The sequence below is a fragment of the Clarias gariepinus genome, chromosome 10 (assembly GCF_024256425.1).
Source record: "Clarias gariepinus isolate MV-2021 ecotype Netherlands chromosome 10, CGAR_prim_01v2, whole genome shotgun sequence".
NCBI lineage: Eukaryota > Metazoa > Chordata > Actinopteri > Siluriformes > Clariidae > Clarias > Clarias gariepinus.
This window is the reverse complement of record NC_071109.1, coordinates 18,986,895-19,004,492: the sequence shown is the minus strand read 5'-3', so window position 1 is coordinate 19,004,492 and position 17,598 is coordinate 18,986,895. Positions and strand designations below refer to the sequence as shown.

The following is a 17,598-nucleotide window of genomic DNA, read 5'->3' as shown; positions in this document are numbered from 1 at the left end:
ACAACTCTAGGAAGCATCCAGGGGTGTTTACTGGTGGTGTAAGCCGTCAGGAACAAGCCCCGCCTTATCGTTTACTACAGGCAAATACTGAATTTTTTCGGTCACGCCCAATAGCACCGTGATTGGCAGGAAAAAACGACCATCGTCCCTCATTCGCCACAAGCGCTTTCCTGAGTGCAGTTGAAGGTCTAGCATATGGAAACGGAGAGGTAGTCCGTCTGAACGAGTAGTTTCAAAGCGGAAGGGGAAGCCATCGAGCTTTATTTTCGACAAAGTGGCTCAGGAATGATATTGAAACTAAGCCAGATAGAATTTGTCACTACAATGAAGCCCCTAGACTTGTGCTTTAGACTTGTGTGTAGTTTTATCGCTATTAGCACAGTCTCTGGATTCTACCTTCCGGGTTTAGCTCCGGTGAATTTCTGCGAAGAGGATAAGAAGACCACTGACTGTCAGGTAACATTATCACCTCCTACGACATGTTTGTTTACATACAGTTTGTTTTAGACCTCTGCAATATTAAAAGTAGGCTTAGTGGACATGACTAGCACTCATGCTGTTACGTAGTTTAAGAGCTAGCTGGTTAGCTGAGTACACTGCTAGTTTAATTTCTGCTTAAGTCACGCTGCATTAAGTGACAAGCAAGGTTATACAATATCTTCGCTAATTACCACTCTCATACAACAAAGTTAGGTGTGACAGTTTATAGAAAGCCTGTCTTTATCATTTAATAATCAGGGCAATTAAGCAGGTAGAGCTAATTGCACACTGGCACATCTTGGTCAAAGTTTGACATCAAGTTTTTGTCATTGCTACAGAATGAGATCCAGCTGTTTGTTAACCGGTTAGACTCGGTGGAATCCGTCCTGCCCTACGAGTATGACGTGTAAGTGTGACCAAGCCTTCCATACAGCATAACAGGTGATACCTGCTTACCTGGATCTGACTATACATTAATTTTGTGATTTCAGGTTTGATTTTTGCAAAGATGAACAGGAGAATAGGCCGTCGGAAAACCTTGGCCAGGTGCTGTTCGGGGAGAGAATAGAGACGTCACCTTACAAGGTAAATCAGAAAGAGGTTTTAACCTGAAGTCCTACATGCTGACACTATTAAGAATTTTTGTTTGTTGGGAGAAAGCATGCCTAATGCTGCACTTTTTGCATAAATTAATTTTGTGAACTCTTATGTGATGCTTAATGTAATAATCAGTTGTTATGACCCAAACAATATGGCATTAACCCTATTACATCATAGGTTAAATTGTTTAAATGAGTTTTTTTAATTATCCAGGCCTTTTGGACATCTTAACATGCTCAAAAAGTCATGAAAATCAACACACTTTTTAGAAGCTGTTGCCCTTAGGATGCCTGAGAGTCTGGGCCCTGGGCACAGGACATTTTGCTGCGTAGCTCATACACACTTGGATGTATGCATGTGAAACTTCTAGATCTCATTGAGCTGAACAATTTTCTTATTGAGCTGAACAACATTGTTGATACTTTTTAGAAATACTTTTTAATAAATCCCAAACGTTTGGATATTTGATAGGAATTAGACTCATGATCACAGTCCTCTCAAACCGTGAGGAGGGCAAATCTTACATTATTGTTGCAGAATTATCTGTAGAATAATTTTTTTGACAGTACATTGTTTAAAACATTTTCCATCCAAATAAACAGTCACCCTGTTTATTTGAGCTCTCCACTTACTGCATGTGTTTGTTTTTACGTTTTATCCTACGTTGTTTTGTTTTTTTTACAACATAAAAAACATAATAAAATCAGCTACAAAAACATAATTAAATCAGCTGATCATAATGGGTCTTAATTTTATAAAAAAATACTACCTCAGACAAACAACAACATATGATTTAAAAATGTTTAAGTTAAACTATTATTGATTAAAAAAATCTTACTGCTTCCACAGGATTTAAGAGACTAAGTTGCAGCCAGGTGTTGCTTATCATCAACCGTTGATTAATTGCTCATTTCTCATTTTGTAGTGAGAGATTATTTACAAATGGAAAGCATTCAATACATTGTGTTCAAGGTCAGATAAATAAATTACAGAACCATACAGGCTTCACTGACCATGTTAAACATTAAAGTCTGTGACAGTACAATTAGAAGAAGACTGAACATGTATGGTTTGCTTGTAATGGTTGCCATAAGGCCTTTTCTGTCTAAAAACAAAATGGAAGCATGACTGAGGATCGCAAATTGGCATCTGAACAAACCACAAAATTCTGGAGCAATGTGCTATGAACAGGTGAGATCAAAGTGGAGTTGTTTGACCTTAACGCCCAGTGCCATGTTGCATGGCAAAAAACAAACAGCATTTCAGCAGAAACACCCCAAACACACTGTCAAGCATGGCTTGATGATTTAGGCTTATTTTTGTAACCACAGGACTTGGGCACCTTGCAGTCAATGATCTGAGGCACAATACAGTCGTAGCCAAAAGTTTTGAGAATTACATAAATATTGGAAATTGGAAAAGTTGCTGCTTAAGTTTTTATAATAGCAATTTGCATATACTCCAGAATGTTAAGAGTGATCAGATGAATTGCATAGTCCTTCTTTTCCATGAAAGTTAACTTAATCCCTAAAAAAACTTTCCACTGCATTTAATTGCTGTCATTAAAGGACCTGCTGAGATCATTTCAGTAATCGTTTTGTCAAGTCCAGCAAGCGCCAGGATCGTCTCCAAAGAGGATTCAGCTGAGGGATCGGAGTCCCACCAGTGCAGAGCTTGCTCAGGAATGGCAGCAGGCAGGTGTGAGCACATCTGCACGCACAATGAGGCGAAGACGTTTGGAAGATTGCCTGGTGTCAAGAGAGGCAGCAAAGAAGCCACTTCTCTCCAAAAAAAACATCAGGGACAGATTGATCTTCTGCAGAAAGTATGGTGAATGGACTGCTGAGGACTGGGTCAAAGTCATATTCTCCGATGACGCCTCTTTCCGATTGTTTGGGGCATCTGAAAAAAGGCTTGTCCAGAGAAAAAAAGATGAGCGCTACCATCAGTCCTGTGTCATGCCAACAGTAAAGCATCCTGAGACCATTCATGTTTGGGGCTGCTTCTCATCCAAGAGAGTGGGCTCACTTACAATTTTGCCCAAAAACACAGCCATGAATAAAGAATGGTATCAAAACACCCTCCAACAACAACTTCTTCAAACAATCCAACAACAGTTTGGTGAAGAACAATGCATTTTTCAGCACAATGGAGTACCGTGCAATAAGGCAAAAGTGATAACTAAGTGGCTTGGGGACCAAAATGTTGAAATTTTGGGTCCATGGCCTGGAAACTCCCCAGATCTTAATCCCATTGAGAACTTGTGGTCAATCCTCAAGAGGCGGGTGGACAAACAAAAACCCACTAATTCTGACAAACTCAAAGAAGTGATTATAAAATAATGGGTTGCTATCAATCAGGATTTGGCCCAGAAGTTAATTGAGAGTATGCCCAGTCGAATTGCAGAGGACCTGAAAAAAAAGGGCCAACACTGCAAATACTGACTCTTTGCATAAATGTCATGTAATTGTCGATAAAAGCCTTTGAAACGTATGAAGTGCTTGTAATTATATTTTAGTTCATCACAGAAACAACTGAAACAAAGATCTAAAAGCACACTTTGTGAAAACTAATATTTGTGTCATTCTCAAAACTTTTGGCTACGACTGTAGTAAATCTACAGCAGAATGGCTGAAAAAGAAATAAATCTTTTGAAATAGTCCAGAGAGTCCAGACCTCAACCCAATTGCTGTAAGTGAACCCCAAAAACTTTTATGAACTGGGGCCAATGTTGTAAAGAAAAATGGGCCAAAATCAGTGAGAGACTAATAAAGTCATAAAGGAAACCACTTCAAATTATTGCTGCTAAAGGTGGATATAGCTATTGAATCAGTGGATTACTTAGTATTGCCCACATATTGATATTTTGTTTTTCGTTTTTGGCTTTGTTATTTATTTGAGGTTGTATTTGCCTAATACGAAGATCTGCTATGATTAGATAATTGTTTTTACACACACATGAAAAAAAACATATTAACTTTTTTTCACACAGCTGTATAGAAATTCTTGCTCATTTTCATGAACAGTGCCAATAATTCTGAAGGGCAGCACTGTATATTGATTTACTTTTAAAATATTTTTAAATGTAACAATTTAAAGTCTGTTGCATAATCTTTTTTTTTGTTCAGTTCAATTTCAAGAAAGATGAGCCTTGCCACAAAGTGTGCACCAGATCTTATGATACATCTAAACAGGAAGATACAACTACTTTGGAGTTCCTTAAGAGAGGCATGGACCTAAATTACCAGCATCACTGGTGAGTGGCTCTGCATTTATTTTTCTGATTAACATTTATTTAGTTGCTTAGAAACATCTTGAGACAGCTTTACATAAATATGAGCAGAGGCTGTTTTCTATTTTGATTTGAATAGTAAATTTTATCATGTTTAATAAAAGTGTATGTTGCTTGCAGGATTGTTGACAACATGCCTGTAACATGGTGTTATGATGTGGAGGATGGTCAAAAGTACTGTAATCCTGGCTTTCCTATTGGTTGCTTAGTAACCTCTGATGGACGATCTAAAGATGCCTGCGTCATTAATGTGAGTAAGCTGTGGATGCTAAACATCTACTGGGATGTGTGATGCTAACACTGTTTGCCCTGCTAGACCATGTCCTGCAATGCTCATCAAATGTCCCAAATGCCTAAATTTCTTGTTTTTGTTTCAAGTCTGAGTTCAACAAGAAAAATACTTACTACCTCTTCAACCATGTGGATATCACCATAACTTACCACAGTGGGGAAAATGAGAGCTGGAAAGGTTCTCGGCTGGTTGGTGCTAGACTGGAGCCAAAAAGGTTAGCCATTTTAACCACAACTGAAAATTGTGTCAACAAAAAACTCTCACAAGGACTGTTCAAGTCAAACTGGGATTTTTGATTGTGCAGAATAACAGAGCAGTTCTGACAGTAAATACTCCTTTTATTTCTCTATAAATTATTTCTATATAATCCCCTGACACACTAAGGCAATTATCCCACTGTTTCATTAGTGCTTGGATACCATTATATAGAAAGTTTTTTTTTAGGACGCTGGACATAAGATCAAAATGCCTTCCTCACAGCTTGGCCTCCCAGAACTACTTCTGTGGAAATGTCTGGGAGTGAGGTCAGGACTGAAAGGGGTATAAGACAATAATTTTCAGAGTTCCTGTAATGTGCAATGTGTGTACAGTCTCCATAGACAAATGTGTCTCTTCTGCAAGTTGGGTACAAGTTATCCGTCACAAGTCCTGCTTTGACTTGAACGCCCCTCAAATATTTGTGATACAAATAATTTAAATTCTGTTTGTTTTGTAATTTATAAATGGCTTAAGTGTGAAATCACTTAAATGTTAAATGATCCAAAATTGTCATTGTCATGTAAAAAAAAACTAAGTAAAAGTGTTGGGTAATTCTCAAGATCATTGTCCCTGATAATTCTCAATAAAAGAACTTAATAAGTGAACTCATAATTGTTTCAGCATTAAACACAGTGAGGAAAACAGCCAGTCATGTGAAGGACCGCCCATGGATGTACCAAATGAGTTCACTGGTAATCTGAAAGTGACCTACTCTTATTCCGTCAAATTTGAGGTATGATTGCAAGTTTAGAATTTTTATACACATGAGTGTATACAGAAAGTTTGACGCTTTAAGGTTTTTACTTTTTTTTTTTTTTTTTTTCAGCACTCGGATCAGATCAAATGGGCTTCAAGGTGGGATTACATTTTGGTGTCCATGCCTCATACAAACATCCAGTGGTTTAGGTGAGGCCTCTCTCTCTCTCACTTGCTCTGTCATTCTCTCTTTAAAACCTGTTTTAGATTGAAAAAATTTTCAGATGTCCTCATGCATATTCATGACTGTTTCTTCTGTCTTTTGTGAAGCATCATGAACTCTCTGGTCATTGTGCTCTTCCTCTCTGGTATGGTTGCCATGATTATGCTGAGAACACTACACAGGGACATCGCCAGGTACAATCAGGTGGACCAGGTACAGTACTTAATAATTCCTATTTGCCTATGCATTTCATAGGCTTCCTACAAATACTTTGCACAATGACAATAAAGTTTAATTAATGCTTTACAAATAATCATACACAATTTGAAATTGCGATATTAACTAATACAATTATTTAATAGCATAGCAATAACAGGCATTGTAGTCAAAGTAATGAATTTGTTTAAAGTTTGTCAGTAAATTAAGTATTTGTTTATTTTTTTTGAGGTGCTAAATTAATTGTAGCAGACTTTCTTTTAACGAGACAATTTGTGTCATTATTTGGTGTTAACCTACATAAATACTTTCAAAATACAAAATATATTTAATAGTTAAATATCACAGTTTAAATTGCAATTGCCATATGTGTCAAAATAATTGCAATGTGATTTATTATTTTTTTTAATTATTATTATATATTTTTTATCAAATCGAGCAGCCATAAGTTGGCTCTTAACTAAACCATAAATCGTCTAAATAACATTTGAAAATGGTTACATTCTGACAATGTATTTGGGTTTGAAGATTATTGGATAATGAGAAAATAGTGTTTTTTATTTATTTATTTATCTTCCCATAAAATTATATTTGTGAATATTTTTTTACATTTTATTGCAATGTTTGTTGTAATATCCCAGGCGTGTAACAGCTAGATATAACATTGGAGTCAATGCTATTATGTCACACCTAAGTGAATTTTAATTCACCTGTTGTGAGCTATGAATATATTATAGCATTAATTGTTTAATCATTTTTTGTACTTTGTTTAAAAGTAATAAAGGTTTCTTGTCATCTAACCCTTTACATTTTTCTGGATACATGATTAGTTGCATTGTCTATTCAACCATGGGAATTCCAGTCACTGAAATCTCATTTGTAACATTTGCAGGCAGACTTGGTTAAGATCCACCAACACTCAGGCATTGCATATGTAAGCCTATTTCCAGGCCCTGTTTGCATATCTTCTCGGGGTGTTTTTTTTCCTGGTGACTGCTAAATGAGTAATTTCTGAGGTTTCTTGATGTGATAAAACATGGTGCATTTCTGACAGGAATCATGGTAAAAACAGATGCATGATTATTCATGCAGGATTTCTGCAAATGTCTGCTGACTGAAATTTGCTGCCACATAATCACATTTATTCTCTGCACCATATTTTATCATATCTCAGATGTATCATCTTGCTTGAGCTTGGAAAGTGAAAACCGATGAAATCACTGACTACCTGATATCTGAAACCTTTATTATTTTATTGGGATCTGAGAAATGGTTTAGATGTCCATAAAAATGTAATGATTGAAGTACCTGTCTTTCCTTTTCGCTTATAAAGCTTTTGTTTTTAATTCAGCAAGATTTTGTTGTTGTAAGCTGATGTTTTTTTGTGTCCTGTGTTATAGGAGGATGCCCAGGAGGAGTCGGGGTGGAAGCAGGTGCATGGGGATGTGTTTAGACCACCCAGGAGTGGCATGCTGCTGTCTGTCTTTTTAGGGCAGGGCACACAGATTTTCATCATGACCTTCATCACGCTGTGTAAGGAAAACCTAAATTAACTACTTGAAAATCCTGTAATACGTTTTTGTAAAGAAAGTCACTGCATTGTGTCCGTCATTAATTTAAGGACATTAATTTTTGGTCCGTAATTCTTATTTTCAGTTCTAGCTTGCCTTGGATTTTTGTCGCCAGCGAACAGAGGAGCCCTTATGACCTGTGCAGTGGTGCTGTGGGTCCTCCTGGGCACTCCTGCTGGCTACGTATCAGCCAGATTGTATAAGAGTAAGGACATCATATATTATAAGGACTGACTCGTTGCTGCTATTTATGCAGATAATGAAGAAATGTTACAAGAAACTTTATACCTCAAATGGTGAAATGATGACATTGTCTGCTGTACCGTATATTATCTGGAAATGATTGGCTTTCCATCATAACTAAAGATATAAACTTGTATGATATAAAAAATGTATGCTATAGGCGGGAACCATTTTGACCATAAACTGATATTTCGTCTTTACTGGTTTGCCGAAATTCTCAGTTGCCATCAGTTGGAATTTCCCTAGCCAGTACTTATTGGCTTTTTAGATCTCACTTTCTGTTCAAATTATTTACTCACTGTTAAGTTTTATATATAACATTTTTGTAAAATAGATAGTTAAATTTTACATTAGATTCCTTTTATTTCACTATTAATTGGTATTTTGGTTAGATTTCACTAAAATGCTTCAGTTTTGAGAAAAAGTTTTATTTATGCCTAAGATTTTAAAATTTGCTTGCATATGTATTGTGGTTTTATTGAGTATCATTTGCTTAATATTCTGTGAATTCATAATGCTTTCTTCGACAAGACAGCTAAAATACTGATGTTGAATGTATGACTAGTATTGGCATTATCACATGAGCATTATCTTTTTTTTTTTTTTCTTCAGGTTTTGGTGGTGAAAAATGGAAAACAAATGTTTTATTGACAGCCCTTTTATGTCCTGGGTATGTTGATTTATTAAAATTTGTTTTGTATAATGAGGTAAAAACTGAAAGGTGCCTTTCACATTATAACGTTATTTTCTTTACAGCATTGTGTTTGCGGATTTCTTCTTGATGAATCTGATTCTGTGGGTAAAGGGCTCGTCTGCTGCAATCCCATTCGGCACACTGGTAGCCATCCTGGCACTATGGTTTGGCATTTCTGTTCCGCTCACCTTTGCAGGTGCATATGCAGGCTTCAAAAAACCGGTAAGTTACTACTCTGACTTAAGTCCAGCTTTTAGGATAGATAAATGGAGGTTTGGAGTTAAAATGGAGAAATTTTGTTAAATATGTTTGTTTTAAATTAAGGTGTAGGCTTGAAACTTCATCTAACAAATACACCAGTGATATCAATGATCTTTCACGCCATTATTTTTAGACTATTTTTACAGAATGACAGTAAATAATAACTGTCAATAATACATAAATGCAATGTGCAAAGTCTGTTCTAATCCAAACATTCATAGTAGTATTTTAGTAAAGATGCAGACAAAGCACATTGTAACTAGTCATTCATGAACTTGATTGTTCAGAGTAAAAAAAAAAAAATTGCCATCAGCAACAAAACACAAACATGCTTTGGTATAAAAAGAAAATATTGCATTTATTTCTTGAGCTCTCTCTCTGACAGGTTGATCTTTTTAATAATAAATAAATTGGCAAAATCCGAATGGTTTAAAAATAATGCTTTAAATAATGTGGTAGCATAAATTCTCCATTGCTTGTATTTACGGTATAATGGTTTGTTTTGTTGCTTAGGTAACAGCATTTTAACACATCATTGCTGAAAACACACGAAAACCAAGACTGCTAATGTAATCTGCTTGACACAAACTCAGCCATATGTGGGTTTGGTCTTGTCTCGACTTCCCCTGCTGTTAGAGCTACAAATAAAAAAAAAATGTTTTTCAACTGATAGTTGGGCATGTTAACAAACAAATGTAGATTTATCGTAAATAATTGATGGTAACAAGATGCACATTTAATCTCGTTTTATTTAATTTTTATTTAAATTTTAGCACACAAAGACATGCCAAATTTGTTATGTGAGACAAATTACCTCAGTGTTTATTTAAAATACAGTGTCTAGTATTGGGCACGATGACTTTTTGCACTAAACAGATGTTTATATGTCCCATTACAAATAGCGTGATTTGGCAAGCTGGCCTTATCAGTTATCATATTTTACAGAAATAACTTAAAAGCCAACGTTTGGCAAGCTGGCCTTATCAGTGATCATATTCCACAGGGAAAAAACATAACCAACATGAAGAGTTGGTGGTCAATGAGAGCCATACAGTGAAATTTGTTAATTGCTGAGAATGATCGGAGAGGGAAGAGCTTGTCTAGTAGTAAGGCAGCTCAACAGAGTGGGATAATAAAACTCATGCCTTCAGACAGCCCTCATGCCCTCTGACCAGACGCCTAAAGCTGAGTTGCAGGGTTAGACATTATGCAAACGATCATCTCTTAGATATTGATGTGAGTCATTGTGTGACGGGTTGAAGAATATCTGGGCTCTGTATCATAATTTGCATTGTATTAGCTGGGCACACTTTATTTAAACATGAATATTAGAAGCTAGTTATATGCATTAAATGTATGTATAGACATACTCACTTATTACTGCAGAAAATAAGTGCGCACTTGCACCATAGTCTTTCATCACTTTCTCTCAATTAACACATTTATCAGGCTCTGGCTAGCAGTCAGCTTTTTTCCTCAAAGTGTTTATATGTAAAATTCCGGTGTGTTGTATAGTATCAGAGTTGCCTAACGATTTTGTCACTTTTTCTACACCTACTTATACCTGATTCTGGATAAGAAGCATAGCGTTTCTTCAATTAATGATAATGCCTTATACAGTATTTAAAAGTAGTTCCTATTTAGAATTGGTGTTAGTCCTTGTTTATATACTAATGTATTTTAACTTTTTTGTTGTGTCTGTTTAAACAGAATAGTGTATACATATTCAGTTACCTCCTTACATCATATGAAGAGGGTGTGTCCTTGAGGTTGTTACATCCTTTTTTGGAATAAATTCTACGATTCTTCATTGTATTACTGATTTCATAAAGTGCAAGCAGTAACTCAAATCAGTTAAACACATGATGTGTTTACTTGGAGAAATTAAACTCGAGAAGGTTGGAAGAAAGCATGTGCAGACTGTGTTACTCATAAAAGTTTGCAATAGTAATTTGCATAACAAATTCATCTAATATGCAAGATATCATACTTCATAAGTGAAGTTATGTGATTTTTCTTCTCAGTTGTTATCTCAGGCAAGACAGACATAATATGCACATTATTATAAAAGTAAGAGAGAGATGATAAAAATTGTAAATGCTAAGACTTGTCCTACAGTAGTTTTCATGGTACAGTGTATGAGGAAATGGCACATTGCTTCTATGTATGATTTTGATGGTAAAATAATTTATTTTCAAATCTATATCGTATAGTCTTTTTCCTGTTCTTTAAGATAATTGAGTTTAGAAACAGACACACAATGTCTTTGCTAGTTGGTTGGTGTAATGTAACTCTTAAGTTGTGTGCTTTTTACATGGGATTTCAGTTTAATTAATTTGCATAGTGCTTTTAACAATGGTCATCGTCGCAAAGCAGCTTTACAGAATCAAGAGAAAATTATGGAAATGTGTATGAATCAAAATGAACTGTTGAAACTAGAGATGCACCGATTAGAATCAGCCAAGAAAATTGCAGTTTAAAATTTTTGTAACTCAACTTTTTGTAAGTTATAATTCATTGGGACGTTCATCCTAAAACGGGATGTAAATATATATATTTTTTTACATTTTCTTCAAAGCTGCATATTTGGACTCTCTTTTAAACAATCATATCTTAAAAAAAATGTTCAAGGATTTACCAAAGGGTAAGAAAAGTATTTTCCCTTGAGACACATGACACCAGCTGAGTGCCTCTTTTCGGACTGCTCACACATCATTAGGGGTGGGAGGAATGCTCAGATTGGATAGTGGGAGAGGCCACCCCTACTTCCTAAAAGCACAGCGAATCTGCTTTGTAGACTCCCAGCTAGGGATGGCTGTAATGGAAAGTGAACTCCAGAATGCTTTGTGTGTGCGCGAGTTTGCATGTAATCTTCTATACGCGAGGCTGATACGGTCACTGTCCGATCGATCTGTGCATCTTAGTTAAAAGCATATTACGAATATGCAGTTTGTTTTCTAAGCAGATCATCTGGTTATCTATTGCTGTAACTGCTTAATGAATCAAGTAATCATTGTCTTTCTTAATTTCATTTATAACTTCATAATGCAAGGGGGAAACCAGGATTTACACACACACACATTATTCACATGTGCGTGTGTGTATGGAATTTGGTTCCTTTTTAAATTTTAGTGATTGCTTGATTGCTTGTATTCCTGCTTGGATCTCTGCAGGATTTCTACAGTTTGTAATAGGATTGTTATAGCATCCTTAGAATTCTAGCAATGAAAAAAGAATGATGACATTTTATCAATTTACTATGTAACACTATGTCTGTGTCACACAAAATTCATTTGAAATGTTTGTTTGTGTTGTTCTCCACAGGTGATTGAAGTGCCGGTACGAACAAACCAGATTCCACGGCAGATCCCAGAGCAGTCGTTTTTTACCAAACCTATCCCTGGCATCATAATGGGTGGCATCCTACCTTTCGGCTGCATTTTTATTCAACTCTTCTTCATTCTCAATAGCATCTGGTACCCTAATATTTCAATCTTATTAATTGTGTCAATAATAAGAACTACACACCATACTTGACAGTAAGGTAAAAACTGAACTGGATGTTTTCTGACATCTTAAATCTTGCAGGTCTCATCAGATGTATTACATGTTTGGCTTCCTATTCTTGGTGTTTATTATCCTCTTCATCACATGTTCAGAAGCGACCATTCTGCTCTGCTATTTTCATTTGTGTGCTGAGGTGAGCATTTAGACTTGGACATCATAAAGTCATGCGTTTCCTGGATGTTTTTATTAGTAATATCTGAAAATGAATAATAGCGAGTGGATCTGTCGTTTATGACACATCTACATAGTGTGTGTTTGTGTGTCTGTGGGGATTTTATTTATAGAAATGACATATATTTCATATATATAAATGACAAATTATAGTATACAGATTGTTTAAGAAATATATATTGTAATATTTAAAAGGTCTATCTAAGCATAAAGACCTGCAAAGTATACATAGTGATTTTACACAGGAAAACCCAGAGCAAATGGGTCTTGTGCTCAAATGAGTTCTGTTTTCACACTTGCATTACTAAAGACAGAAAGCTGCAGCAAACTGAACGCTTGTCTATCATGTAGTAATGAGTTTTTAAAAGCCTTGTGTTTTTTCTGTTTACAGGATTATCACTGGTGGTGGCGATCATTTCTCACTAGTGGATTTACTGCGGTTTACCTTTTCATCTATGCTGTACATTATTTCTTTTCCAAGCTTCAAATCCAAGGAGCTGCCAGTACCATTCTTTATTTTGGCTACACCATGATCATGGTCCTCATATTCTTCCTCTTCACAGGTGAGTAGTAGGCTAAGTCTGAACAGCTGACATTTCCAGAAAAAAGCATTGCTTATAAAACAGTGTAATGTACAGTCATTTTATAAATGTGTCATGTCTGTGGAACATGTCATTCTTTAATGTTATAAAAAAGTAGATAGTCCTATATTCAGAAGCATTTATCAGAAACGTCAGTCTGGCGGCAGGTGTTATCTTTTAATGATACTACAGAGCAGGAGGAATCAAGAAAGTCAAGCAGAGGGTAAACCATTTGCTCTATTTACACAGCCTTTGATGGGGAACAAAAGTCAATATGTTGCGCAGTGGCCCACATCGGTAATTTTAGAATTGCCAGGATTTGTATCCTGTTGCCATTCCTCCAAAGCAGTACACCTTAAGCAATAGCCGTGTACTTACTCTGGCAGCTATTTACTTTTTTCCCCCTTTAACCTTTTTTTTAACCTCACACCTTTTATGTGCTGATCTTATCTGTGATTTTTAAAACACAGGAAAATTTTTCCTGAGCAGAAGCAAATTTAAAGATGTTAAAAAGTACAGTTCTGACCTTTAGGAATACTAGTGTCCAGCTATAATTTGCATGAAATAAAAGTTATTTTTTTTAACTAACCATAAATATGTTTTATTGTCAAGGGGGTCTGTTGCCATGGTAAAATGAACTGTTATCATCCCCCCCCCCCCTTTTTCTTTCTTTTTTTTTTTTTTAATGGTATTTAGGCCAAGAGCAAATAAAGAGACTTATAAATATCAGCCCCCATTTTTTGTGGCATTGTGAGAGATGGATATTGTTCCCCGTGACTGACTTCAAATTAAAAAAAGATTCAATAATTAAGCTGGGTTTCCAGTGACTCTGGAACAGATAGGGTTAAGGGCCTTGCTCAAGATCTCAACAGTGGCAGCTTGGCAGTGCTGAGGTTTGATTCTGTGACCTTCCGATCTGTAACCGAGAGCCTTAACCGTTTGAGACACCACTGCCCCAGTTTCTTCAATTCCTTGTATCAGTTGGAGGCTAGAGGAAATCAGCTACAGCCCTAGCAAATGGCATATAAATAAATGTCATACTGACTGCTGACCTTATTTTGCTTTGCAACTTCCTAAAATGACAAACTTGTTTAGCATTGGGGTACAATAAAAGTCCTTGGCCCCCGGCTCCCTCCTTTGTTATTGAACAGCTTTAAGCTGTCACTGATGCTGAATCCTAGCTTTTTGGTTTTCTTCTTGAAATGATAATCGGTGTAGATAGTAGATGCTTAAAGCATTTGCGGTCAGTATTAAATCAATCGGCAGTTACATTGAAGCACTCCTTATGCTCACATATAATTGCAGGACTCTGTATGTCTTTGCTATTATAGTTTTAGAGTTGGTACGACTGTTTACATAATAAATATCAGACTCCTAAGTTGTTGCCATGGCATTTAATAAATGCTTTAGAAACACCGGGTAAAGCACTTATGACATTTACCTCATGTTTAAGATATAAAAACAAGTATCAGAACCTTTTTATTTATACAGCCAATGATATACACTTCCCAGAGTGTTAGTATTTTCTAAGTAGAGGTGGTCAGAGGTTGACATGGAAACAGCACGATCTAGTTGTTTCTGGTTGAAAACGCCCACACATGCCGATACGTGGGATGCATTAAACCTGTACAGACTTCTAATAGCTACGGATCATTCTCTCCCTCACTGTACAGTATGTATTTAATGTAGCCTCATTGAGCCCAGTAAAGTTCAATGGTAGAACTAAGATTTTAATGCTAGCAGATTAAGAAATGTTAAATCTGTTGAAAAGCAAACACTTTCATAACACATTTTATTTTAGTGATTTAAAGGGGGAAAACTTATGGAGAGTTGAAAACAACAAAATTAAAAATAGAGAAGTGCTTCATATCTGCAGTGTGAACAAAATCAACATTAAAGTGCATAGGCAAACTCTTTCTCCTTTTATAATTTGCTGATCATTATAAATGAACATGTGATAAACATTTTTCATTAACAGCAGTTGAAATGCATAAGCTGTGGTTAAATGTGATAATGTAATCTTGCACAAGGGGTGTTCAGGTCAAAATTGGACATTTGATTGTACAGAATAACAGTACAGTTATAAGAATAAAAACTACCTTTATTTCTCTATATTATTCTCTGCTCCACATACCCCAGTGTGTCACTAGTGCTTGGATACCATCTGGGTAACATGACCCATGATGGGACTGTCTTTTCCTGTCTGAAATGCTGGCCTCCCAGGGGGTGTGGCAATTAGCTGTCCGGTATTGGTGAACCAGGTGTTTAACTCACTGCATGTTCACAGAAAGGACTGCAGTGGACTCCGATCCACCTCAGCCTGGGATTGCTATTCGCAGAAGTACAGCTTTCTTGAAAACCTTTGCACTATTCAAATACTTTACTGCAGCTGAGAGTCTTATTAGCATACTGAGCTTAAAGTTTTCTTTAAATGTCAGTCGGTTTTATGTCATCAATGAAATCTTACTATGAATCTTACCATGAATCCTAGTTTGACTTGAACACCCCCAGTGACTCTGTAAATACCTCAAGGTATATGATAATTTTACTAACTGGATTTTTATAAATACATGTCTTGTCTAAATGCTTCAAACATTTCATGGAAAAATTTGTTAATATCCATCTTGTTTAACCTGTCTGTTTCTTCTCAGGTACCATTGGCTTTTTTGCCTGTTTCTGGTTTGTAAATAAAATCTACAGTGTGGTGAAGGTGGACTAAGGCGGGGAATCTCCGCACTGAACTCTCTGGACAATGTGATGAAATATCTTCATCTTGATTGGCAGACTTTTAGAGAGAAATGATCTTTGCTTGTAAACTAGTTTTCCTGTCATAATTCTGTTTCTACTTGTATGTAATTTGGTTGATTTTAATTTGCACAATTACCATGTTTGAACATTATGAATGTGACGGACAAGCTGACCGGGGGGCAAAAGCAGAACTGAGCGGGCTCAACCATTTGCACGTGAAAGGGTTTACTTGTCATTCATAATCGTGGACTCTAGAAACTGTAAAAAAAGTGAAGGAACACAAATTTTGATCAAATAATCTATAGGGAAAGTTAACTGAACGTTAAGCACAAATTACTATTGGACTAGACATTCATATATATATATATATAATGATTTTATATTGTTCTCCAATTATGCTTATTTCTTTTATTTTACACATGTTGTGCTGTAAGTTTTAGAAGTTGAATGTTTAAACATCCATTATAATTGTTAGTTCTGTTTTATACTTTCATTTTAGCCCAAAGGTAAAAAGGTTCGTAAATAAAAAAGGGGATTTTAAAGGATTGTTCATATCACCAATAATTGGATATTAAAATGACTGTTATTGTATCATCAATCAATATACTATTTAACTTTTGCACATATTAAACACTGAGATTCTTGTAAAAGAAAAAAAAGGAATTGCATGAGAGGGAGTGCTGTTGAAATGAATATCAGCACGGCCTTAGATGTGTCCAGACAACAGCTCGACTGCCGGTTTGATACTGCTCTACAGGTGCCATTTATTATTAACATATTATGATTTGTTTATTTAATGAGTTATTTGGCTTCATCAACAGAAATAGTTACACAGTTGGACCATTAAGATGCTGTACATCGATATATAGTAATTAACAGTTATTACAACCCCTCATGGAATGCACAATTTCCAATGAAATTACTTGATCGGAAATAACCTTTGATAAATGAATGATTATTTGATCAAATAAGTGACAGTTTGGTATTAGAGCAATAAGAAATACCATGAATCCTGCAAAGCTTTGTTTTAGGAACTTTAATTGAAATGTTCACAGCTGCTACTGAGCTTCAGAAAATCATGTGAGGTATACTTAATAGTTCTTGTATTATGAAACAAAAGTAAACCACAATATAAAGCATTACAATACACAACTTAAAACTTTTTACTTTTTTAATAAGTACAGGTTAACACCTTGCATGGTCAGGATCTTAATTATTTACTTATAAAACATTTGATTTACTACAGAGGAAAAAATGTTGTTAGAATTGAGTCAATAATTATCATGTCTTCACTTTCAAGCAAAAATGGCAGGCTTTAACCTTGTTGAAAACACACAAATGTTAAGCTATTCAAATACAAAAAGGTAAACCAGTCTAGAATAATAATATGAGAAAAAGAATTGACTAAAAAAAAACATTTTTTATTTAAAAAAAAAAAAGAAAACAAAAACGGCTACATAACCTCTTCAGGTTATACCTGTATATGCCTTTTTCTTGAATATGGTTGAATGTAGTACTTGTATACAGCATATTAGAATTGGTTTGTATTTTTAATACTGTTTTGATGCATTCCCTGCTCTCAAACAAACTGGACTCAGCTAAGCATTTCTAAGGATGTGAATTGTGTCACAAAAAGAAAACAGTGCAAAGTGTCCCAAAGACCAGGGACTGCAGACCCACGGGCTTAAATCACTGATTCATTTTC

At 35.6% G+C, this 17,598-nt stretch overlaps 1 protein-coding gene across 2 annotated transcripts; it reads left to right on the top strand.

Moving 5' to 3' along the window:
* Positions 1–143: 143 nt before the first annotated feature.
* On the top strand, positions 144–16,491 carry LOC128531725 (transmembrane 9 superfamily member 2). 2 transcript variants are annotated; one of them, XM_053505833.1, is made up of 18 exons: positions 144–456; positions 819–886; positions 972–1,065; positions 4,209–4,336; positions 4,493–4,622; positions 4,751–4,878; positions 5,544–5,655; positions 5,749–5,828; positions 5,949–6,054; positions 6,950–6,991; positions 7,458–7,590; positions 7,714–7,833; positions 8,484–8,541; positions 8,628–8,787; positions 12,151–12,302; positions 12,415–12,526; positions 12,956–13,127; positions 15,797–16,491. In XM_053505833.1, the coding sequence occupies exons 1-18, from the start codon at positions 286–288 to the stop codon at positions 15,862–15,864; spliced, it is 2,034 nt and encodes a 677-aa protein (XP_053361808.1). In that variant the 5' UTR covers positions 144–285; the 3' UTR covers positions 15,865–16,491. The 2 variants fall into 2 exon arrangements, with proteins under 2 accessions (XP_053361808.1, XP_053361809.1); XM_053505834.1 differs by lacking the exon at positions 6,950–6,991 and having other exon boundaries at positions 145–456.
* The last annotated feature ends 1,107 nt before the right edge of the window (positions 16,492–17,598 follow it).

Bases quoted from the DNA above. Each gene is read 5' to 3' on its own strand.
- LOC128531725 (XM_053505833.1), top strand. From the start codon at position 286: ATGATATTGAAACTAAGCCAGATAGAATTTGTCACTACAATGAAGCCC. The intron at 457-818 runs GTAACATTATCA...TCATTGCTACAG, and splicing joins AGAAGACCACTGACTGTCAG to AATGAGATCCAGCTGTTTGT. The intron at 4,879-5,543 runs GTTAGCCATTTT...TAATTGTTTCAG, and splicing joins GCTAGACTGGAGCCAAAAAG to CATTAAACACAGTGAGGAAA.